Here is a 10,000-nt window from a genome sequence, read left to right on the forward strand (position 1 = left end):
GTACCAGTGGATGTTAACTTGTTATTATAACAATAATAATAACAATAATAATAACAATAATAATAATAATGATAATAATAATAATAATAATAATAATGTACCAGTGGATGAGGTGGAGGTAGGGCGTCTGCTGGCTCAACGTCTCCTGCAGCTCCCTGCTGATTGGTCGTCTCAGCAGATCCTCAGTGGGGAAACCCAGCATGTGTCTGCAGGCAGGAATCAACAGCAGCTCATCTATCAGTCTGTTATCATCATCTATCAGTCTGTTATCATCATCTATCAGTCTGTTATCATCATCTATCAGTCTGTTATCATCTATAAACCCAACCCACCGCAGGACATCCACGGGCTTCTTCTGACTCTGCTGGTCGTCACACAGCGACAGGATGAACCCTCGGAACAGAGGAGTGATGGCGCTCGACTTGTCCTGTCACACAACGCTCAGTTACAGGGGAACGTTTACACAACGTCTACACAACATCCACACAACACTCAGTTACAGGGGAACGTTTACACAACGTCCACACAACACTCAGTTACAGGGGAACGTTTACACAACGTCCACACAACACTCAGTTACAGGGGAAAACTTCACATCAGAAACCCACTCAACCTCTGATGGTGTCTGATGGAACAACAGAAACTGGTCCAGTATTAAACCAGAACCACAAGAACTCACTCTATACACGCTAAAAGTCCTGATTATTTACATGGAGTCTGGTGGAAATATGCTGACTCTATACACGCTAAAAGTACTGATTATTTACATGGAGTCTGGTGGAAATATGCTGGCACTATACACGCTAAAAGTCCTGATTATTTACATGGAGTCTGGTGGAAATATGCTGGCTCTATACACGCTAAAAGTCCTGATTATTTACATGGAGTCTGGTGGAAATATACTGGCTCTATACATGCTAAAAGTCCTGATTATTTACATGGAGTCTGGTGGAAATATGCTGGCTCTATACATGCTAAAAGTCCTGATTATTTACATGGAGTCTGGTGGAAATATGCTGGCTCTATACACGCTAAAAGTCCTGATTATTTACATGGAGTCTGGTGGAAATATGCTGGCTCTATACATGCTAAAAGTCCTGATTATTTACATGGAGTCTGGTGGAAATATACTGGCTCTATACATGCTAAAAGTCCTGATTATTTACATGGAGTCTGGTGGGTTTGGTGATGGTGAGTTTCAGAGATTTTTTTTTGTTTTTTTGTTGTTCCATCAGACACTCATGGGAACAGGGTCCAGGTTGCAGTTCCCCTGTAAGATGTGAGCCTGACCTGAGCCATGAGGAACTTGGCGGAGTGATAGAAGACCTCTGCGTTGTTGGGACACTCTGCCAGAGCGTGGAGCCACATGCTGACGGCCTGGTCCGTCTCCCCCCTCCTGATGTGGAGTTCAGCCAGAGCGTCTCTCAGAGTGCACGACTCGGGACAGAACTGCAGCAGAGACTCACACAGAGACACGCCCTCGTCAAACCTGCAGGGACACAGGACAACGACAATCAGGAGGAGAGGAGCAGACAGACAGACAGACAGACAGACAGACAGAGAGACAGAGAGACAGACAGACAGAGAGACAGACAGACAGAGAGACAGACAGACTCTACGCTGTAAATGAAGGTGATTAAAGTGTGTGTCTCTTTGATGAATCAGTGTTAGTAGTAGTTTTCTCAGAGTAATATACAGTATATGTCTCTCAGAGTAATATACAGTATACGTATAGTATGTGACCAGTGGTTATATTTCAGAGTAATATACAGTATATGTATCAGAGTAATATACAGTATATATATCAGAGTAATATACAGTATGTGTATAGTATGTGACCGACCTGTCCAGCAGCGTGTTGAGGAAGATGAGGTTGGTGTGAAGAGGAAGACAGGCCAGCGTCCTCTCGCTCGCAGACGCTGACTCATCGCTGCACTGACGCACGCCGTCTGAGAGGAGACAGCAGCACCAACGGGTTCACAATGGATAGAAATATATACCCTCATGTACCCCGAGTTAACGTGTCTACACCCTGAATGGTACCCTGAGTTAACGTGTTAAACCCTGAGTTAACGTGTTAAACCCTGAATGGTACCCTGAGTTAACGTGTTAAACCCTGAGTTAACGTGTTAAACCCTGAATGGTACCCTGAGTTAACGTGTTAAACCCTGAGTTAACATGTTAAACCCTGAATGGTACCCTGAGCTAACGTGTTAAACCCTGAATGGTACCCTGAGTTAACGTGTTAAACCCTGAATGGTACCCTGAGTTAACGTGTTAAACCCTGAGTTAACGTGTTAAACCCTGAATGGTACCCTGAGTTAACGTGTTAAACCCTGAATGGTACCCTGAGTTAACGTGTTAAACCCTGAGTTAACATGTTAAACCCTGAATGGTACCCTGAGTTAACGTGTCTACACCCTGAATGGTACCCTGAGTTAACATGTTAAACCCTGAGTTAACATGTTAAACCCTGAATGGTACCCTGAGTTAACGTGTTAAACCCTGAGTTAACATGTTAAACCCTGAATGGTACCCTGAGTTAACGTGTCTACACCCTGAATGGTACCCTGAGTTAACGTGTTAAACCCTGAGTTAACATGTTAAACCCTGAATGGTACCCTGAGTTAACGTGTCTAAACCCTGAATGGTACCCTGAGTTAACGTGTCTAAACCCTGAATGGTACCCTGAGTTAACGTGTCTAAACCCTGAATGGTACCCTGAGTTAACGTGTTAAACCCTGAATGGTACCCTGAGTTAACGTATCTACACCCTGAATGGTACCCTGAGTTAACGTGTTAAACCCTGAATGGTACCCTGAGTTAACGTGTCTACACCCTGAATGGTACCCTGAGTTAACGTGTTAAACCCTGAATGGTACCCTGAGTTAACGTGCAGCGGTGTGTACCTTGGAAGAGTGCGATGAGGATGTCAGGCGGCGTGCGGACGTCCTGTGGCGTCCTCCAGGGCAGCAGGAAGGTCTCTCTGCTGACCAGCCGGGACGGGCCCGACTCGGCCGGGTCGTGCAGGCTGCACGGCAGCCGCTCAAACTCCGTGAGGTGGATGTAGGAGAGCCAGAGCAGCGCCCGGTCGCTCGCCGTCAGGTGGTCCGCCACGCTGCGCTCCTGGGCCGACTTCAACGCGTTCTGCACACACATCAAAGCATCAATCATCCCAATGTGCAAAGTAACTAGTAACTAAAGTAACTAGTAACTTGGGGGGTGATGGAGCAGTGGATATGACCCATCCCTTTGGTGTGGGAGATGTGGGTTAGATTCCCACTGTGATCCATCAACCAATGTGTCCCTGAGCAAGGCACTAACCCCTAGTAGCTCCAGAGGAGTGGTACCTCATATATATATATATATATATATAGTAATAGTAATAGTTAGTCTCTTTGGAGAAAAGCATCAGCTAAATGACATGGAATGTACTGTAATGTAACTAAAGCTGAAACATCTGAAATGTAGTGGAATAGAAGTAGAAAGTGACATGAAAGAAGAAGAAGAAAAGACTTGAGTACAAGTACCTCAACGTTTGGTACTGAAGGACAGTACTGGAGTACATGTACTTAGTTACATAGTTGACTGACCTGCAGCAGAGCCAGAGCGCTGTCCATGCGTCCGGTGAACAGGTTGAGGTGGACTCGGTAGAGCAGCGCCTCCATCAGCTGGAAGGACAGCTTGTCCGAGACGCCAGAAGACGCTTCAGAGAGCAGGAAGTGCAGCAGACGCTCGCACACGTAGTCCTTCCCCTCGAACGAGCTCTCCAGCTTCAGATACTGACGCAGACAAACACAGAAGAACTACGTAAGCCTCCGACAAACAGCTGATACAATCCTCATTTCATCTTCAAGGGATTATTCAGATATGACTGAGACTACAGGAAGCTCTTCTTAACTTCTGTGTCCTGTCGGTTGTAAATAGGACCTTATGAACGTTACCAGCTTTAATGTGAACGTAAAATAATCTAGAAACATTCAGGATGTTGGGATTAAACTCAAAGCTGCCCCCAGTGTGTAGAGACTAGGTTTGCACCATACGAGGAAAATGTGGGCTAATGTTCTTGAATATCTTGATAATAGAACTTGCTATAACCAGATATTAACAAGCTCTCAGTTCTGATGCTTTCAGTATTCTGCTAAAACACAACAAACTGCTTGTTGAGTTTAAAACTAATGAAAGGAAATCACTTCCAACGTTCTTTTACTGAACTAAATGAACGTTGAACTGAATATAAAAGGCAGCACTAAGAAAAGAATGACCATTACAATTTAAAGTGCAGTTTTGTGCTGATATTTTCTTTCAACTAACACGATCTCTGAGTGTCTTTAGAGGTGCGTTGACTGCGCTGGTTGTTATCAAGATGATAAAAAGCAGATTATTGAGCAGCTCTGTGACCGACCGTGACGTCCAACATTCTGCGGGGTTTCCTGACTTACGTTCCACCAGACTTGGTAGTCGGGTGCGTGCTCCACAGCCATCTCACACATCTCCTGCACCTCCTCGCGGCTGCCCCGCCGGGAGAACAGAGACAGGTAGTGGCTCCACACCTCGGGGTTATCACAGTTACTCTCCAGGGCGCGGGACAGCGTGTTCAACGCCGCCTCCAAGCACTCTGCTGCAGACCTGAACACGGACGGGAAGGAGGAAAAACGTCAGACAAAAGTTGGAATATTGTGGCCGTTTAGCTCAGCTGGTAGAGCAGGCGCACACGTGCAGAGGTTTGTTCCTCGATGCAGAAGGTCCAGGGTTGGAATCCGACCTGGGACGGTTTTCCTGCATGACTTCCTCTCTCTCTCCCCTTTCACATCTCTGCTTTGCTATCCGATAAAGGCAGAAATGCCCAAAAATAAAAACATTGGATCATGACGGCTGGAAAAAGTGATGAAAACTTGAGAGAAAAGTAACTTTTCTGGACTTACGTCTCGTTCTGATTGAGGTACTTGAAGGCGAGTTTGATCCACAGCTGCGTGTCTCGGGGACTCTCCAGGACGCTGGTCTCCAGGTTGGAGATGTCATCCGTCTCGCTGATGAAGTAACGCTTGTCCTCCGATGTGACGCAGACGTCCAGCGCAGACAGGCTGGTCCTGGAGACGCCATCTAGACACAGAGACACACACACACACACATCACAGTCTAATACCTGGTTATAATCATCTAGACACACACACACACACACACAGTCACACACACACACACACACACACACACACACACACACACACACACACATCACAGTCTAATATAATACCTGGTTATATTCATCTAGACACACACACACACACAGTCACACACACACAGAGACACACACACACACACACATCACAGTCTAATACCTGGTTATAATCATCTAGACACACACACACACAGTCACACACACACAGAGACACATCACACACACACACACATCACAGTCTAATACCTGGTTATATTCATCTAGACACACACACACACACACACACACAGTCACACACACACACAGAGAGACACACACACAGAGACACATCACACACACACACACACACACATCACAGTCTAATACCTGGTTATAATCATCTAGACACAGAGACACACACACACACACACACACACACACACACACACGTATGTACGTCTCTAGACACAGAGACATCAGGTGGTCTTTCAGACTGGACGTGCTGCGATGATAGCTCAGTTCACAACCACCAAACACACAGATCACTTTGGTCTTGTCAATGGAACCATTTGGCAACTTTTTAAAAGTTAACTTTCCATTCAGAATCTTATTGGCATCCATTTCGGCGTCTGGCGCTCGCCATCCACTCAAAACGTAACGTTAGCCTACTACTCATTGTGTGTGTGGCGTGCCTGTTGTTTAGTTTCCGGTCTAGCTAGATCCGGTGTGGTGTTGTAGTTTTTCTAACGTTACTAGTTGTTGCAACAGCATGTGAAAAAACTACAAAGTTTTCTAGGCCAAAAAGAACGTTAATCTCACGATAAAAACACTTTAAAATGGGTTTGCGTTAATAACGTTTTTAAGTGACAGCACTAGTATATATCAATGTTCCAGCAGGAATGTGACCCGAAATATGTGAGAAATGAACAACATCTGCAGCCAGGATTACAGGTTTCTCTGCCGTTAGCGTTCAGAGCGGTCTGATCTCACAGGGATTTCTTCTCCTTACGTGTAGCTTTGGTCCCGTTTAACATCCGGCTTTGTAACGTTACAGATTATTATGATATATCAGAGATGACACAAACCGGTCAGAACAAACATGTTGTAAAGATCAGTGGGCGTTCTGTGGGTGTCCTCACCGTGTCTCCCGGCCGTCAGCTGTTCTGCAGACTCGTCCTCGCTGTCGTCCTCGGGACGCACGCCGCTCGGCACCGACGGCTTCGGCCGCCACCGCCTCGGATCTTTCCACGTGGTGAACGGAGGGACTGCAGAGAAATCACAACGTTAGGTTACACCTACGGGGAATCAGTCATAGTATAGTATGTAGAGGGTTATAATTATATTATATAAAGTCATAGTATAGTATGTAGAGAGGGTTATAATTATTATATATAAAGTCATAGTATAGTATGTAGAGGGTTATAATTATATTATATATTATATAAAGTCATAGTATAGTATGTAGAGAGGGTTATAATTATATTATATTATATATATAGTCATAGTATAGTATGTAGAGAGGGTTATAATTATATTATAGATTATATATATAGTCATAGTATCGGTTGGTTGGTGCATACACACACACACACACACACACACACACACACACACACACACTAAACATTAATAAATAAATAAGAAATATGCAAAGTAGCTGTTTAGTATAAGAAGAAAAAGGTGAATGGGTGGAGTGCAGAATGTAAGACATATATAGTATGGATGTGTGTATGTGTAATAGGCAGATGATGAAGGGGACATGATGATGATGATGATGATGATGAAGATGAAGATGATGAGGTTCTCACCGTGTCGTTTACTTTCGTTCACTTTGCTGACGAGGAGGACGGCCTTCTGGTCCACGCCCATACGGTCCTTGTTTGACCCAAACAGCTTCTTCATGTACTTTTCTACACAAAAAAAAAACCCACTTTCTTCATGTACTTTTCTACACAAACACACTTTCTTCATGTACTTTTCTACACAAACACACTTTCTTCATGTACTTTTCTACCCTAACCAACAGGAGTGTGAGTGCGAGGCCGACCTGTGCAGACGCTGACGTCGTCGTACGAGCTGGACTCAGAGCAGCCAATCAGAGACAGGTTGTAGGACAGGATGTCCTGGAACAGCTGGTTTCCTGTCAGGGTGCAGTTCCTCATGTGCTGCCTAAAGAGACACAGACACACATTATAGATTTCTCTTTCTACAGATATGAAGGCATGAAGGACAGAGACAGATATGAAGGACAGAGACAGATATGAAGGACAGAGACAGATATGAAGGACAGAGACAGATATGAAGGACAGAGACAGAAAGAGACAGATATGAAGGACAGAGACAGATATGAAGGACAGATATGAAGGACAGAGACAGATATGAAGGACAGATATGAAGGACAGAGACAGATATGAAGGACAGGAGACAGATATGAAGGACAGGAGACAGATATGAAGGACAGAGACAGATATGAAGGACAGGAGACAGATATGAAGGACAGAGACAGATATGAAGGACAGAGACAGATATGAAGGACAGAGACAGATATGAAGGACAGATATGAAGGACAGAGACAGATATGAAGGACAGAGACAGATATGAAGGACAGAGACAGATATGAAGGACAGAGACAGATATGAAGGACAGAGACAGATATGAAGGACAGAGACAGATATGAAGGACAGATATGAAGGACAGACAGATATGAAGGACAGAGACAGATATGAAGGACAGATATGAAGGACAGAGACAGATATGAAGGACAGAGACAGATATGAAGGACAGATATGAAGGACAGAGACAGATATGAAGGACAGAGACAGATATGAAGGACAGAGACAGATATGAAGGACAGAGACAGATATGAAGGACAGGAGAGTGTGATGTCACCATCTGCAGTCGTCGTCGTTGCAGGTTCCCGTCAGGTCGAAGCGACAGAAACACTTCCTGGGTTCAATGGTGTTGCTATGGGTAACGGAGCTCAGAGACAGCTTCTCCTTGGTCCTGTAGTACGGACTGAACCTGACACACACACACACACACACACACACACACACACACACACACACACACACACGTTATACTGTCCATATATGTCTCTATCTACTTTGAGAAGTGAACTGTGGTCTGATGTCTGAAGGTTAGACAGACGGTACTGGGGGTGTACCTGTATGACCTGAAGACCAGCAGAGGGCTGTGATAGGACCCAAAGGGGACGGGTCTCAGATCTGAGGTCCCTGATTGGCTCGTAGCGGTGTCCACCTCCACTGAGACTGCCTGCACAGAGACAAACAAGAGAGACAGAGAGAAACAGACAGACAGAGAGAGACAGACAGACAGAGAGAGACAGACAGACAGAGAGAGACAGAGAGAGAGACAGAGAGAGACAGAGAGAGACAGAGAGAGAGAGAGAGAGAGAGAGAGACAGAGAGAGAGAGAGAGAGAGAGAGACAGACAAGATTTCAGTATTGACCAACATAATAGAGATTTCTCCAGGATCTCTAGTGCAGATGAGACTTCCTGCGCGTGGGGTGTTTGACGTGTTGGCGCTCACCGTGCCGGTGGCGGCCGTGGCGTGGAGTGGCTCCCCCACCGTGTGCAGCTCGCTCTGCAGCAGCTCTCCGAGACGCGCCTGCTGCTGGTAGCGCTGCTTCAGGGCGTCCACGTCCAGCCCGGCGAAGACCTCGGCAGGCTCCGGCCCGCCGCCTGCAGCGCTGGCCGTCTGGCTCACGGGGATGTTGGCCGCTTTGCTGATGGGGATGTTGGGCGGTTTGGCGTCTTTAGCCGGCGTGGCACCCAGCTGCTCCAGGTGCGGTTTGGTAAAGGAGCAGCTAGACTGACGCAGCGAGTTCCTGCGAGTTCCTTTGACAGCGGCGGGCGTGGGCTCCGAGTCCTCGCCCTCCGGGACGTCCTCGCTGTCCAGCGTGAGTTTGTCCTGCGTGAGGTCGTGCAGCGAGGGCTGCGGCAGCGGGAAGGATGGCGAGGGGGGCGGAGCCTGGCTCTGAGGCTCCGCGGCAGCAGGAGGCAGCGGGGGGGAGGCTCGCACGGCGGGCTCTGCCGCCACGGCAGCCCCGGCGCGGTTGTGCAGCGCCTGAGCCTCCTTCAGCTTCTGGATCTTCAGAGCGTACTCCGACTCCAGCTGCTGCAGACGCTGCTTCTGGGACATCAGCTCGGAAAAGTGACGCTCGTCCACACGCTGCAGCTTCCTGACAGGCTGAGAGACACAGAGACAGACACAGAGAGACAGAGACAGAGGTACAGAGAGAGAGAGACAGAGAGACAGAGGGACAGAGACAGAGAGACAGAGAGAGAGACACACAGAGACAGAGGGACAGACACAGAGAGACAGAGACAGAGAGACAGACACACAGAGACAGAGGGACAGAGAGAGAGACACACAGAGACAGAGGGACAGAGAGAGAGAGACAGAGGGACAGAGAGAGAGAGACAGAGGGACAGAGACAGAGGGACAGAGAGAGAGACACACAGAGACAGAGGGACAGAGAGAGAGAGACAGAGGGACAGAGAGAGAGAGAGAGACACAGAGACAGAGGGACAGAGAGAGAGACACACAGAGACAGAGGGACAGAGAGAGAGACAGAGGGACAGAGAGAGAGAGAGAGACACAGAGACAGAGGGACAGAGAGAGAGACAGAGGGACAGAGAGAGAGAGAGACAGAGGGACAGAGACAGAGGGACAGAGAGAGAGAGACAGAGGGACAGAGAGAGAGAGAGAGACAGAGGGACAGAGAGAGAGAGAGAGACAGAGGGACAGAGAGAGAGAGACAGAGGGACAGAGAGAGAGAGAGAGAGAGACAGAGAGAGAGACACAGAGACAGAGGG

General features: G+C 47.2%; 1 protein-coding gene across 4 annotated transcripts in view; it reads right to left on the reverse strand.

Moving 5' to 3' along the window:
* The window catches only part of LOC116060808 (zinc finger C3H1 domain-containing protein-like), a 35,361-nt gene that overhangs the window by 6,164 nt on the left and 19,197 nt on the right, over window positions 1-10,000 (reverse strand). For all 4 annotated transcript variants that reach the window (XM_036003464.1, XM_036003465.1, XM_036003463.1 and 1 more), the window contains 14 exons: window positions 8,712-9,371; window positions 8,325-8,434; window positions 8,048-8,179; window positions 7,206-7,327; window positions 6,967-7,068; window positions 6,298-6,423; window positions 4,926-5,103; window positions 4,443-4,629; window positions 3,594-3,782; window positions 2,910-3,147; window positions 1,844-1,949; window positions 1,291-1,489; window positions 333-427; window positions 102-206 (listed from right to left, as the gene is read on the reverse strand). In XM_036003464.1, the coding sequence (XP_035859357.1) occupies window positions 102-206; window positions 333-427; window positions 1,291-1,489; window positions 1,844-1,949; window positions 2,910-3,147; window positions 3,594-3,782; window positions 4,443-4,629; window positions 4,926-5,103; window positions 6,298-6,423; window positions 6,967-7,068; window positions 7,206-7,327; window positions 8,048-8,179; window positions 8,325-8,434; window positions 8,712-9,371 (2,549 nt within the window). The remainder of the gene's footprint in view (window positions 1-101; window positions 207-332; window positions 428-1,290; window positions 1,490-1,843; window positions 1,950-2,909; window positions 3,148-3,593; window positions 3,783-4,442; window positions 4,630-4,925; window positions 5,104-6,297; window positions 6,424-6,966; window positions 7,069-7,205; window positions 7,328-8,047; window positions 8,180-8,324; window positions 8,435-8,711; window positions 9,372-10,000) is intronic.

This window comes from Sander lucioperca, chromosome 7, assembly GCF_008315115.2.
Source record: "Sander lucioperca isolate FBNREF2018 chromosome 7, SLUC_FBN_1.2, whole genome shotgun sequence".
Classification (NCBI taxonomy): Eukaryota; Metazoa; Chordata; class Actinopteri; order Perciformes; family Percidae; genus Sander; species Sander lucioperca.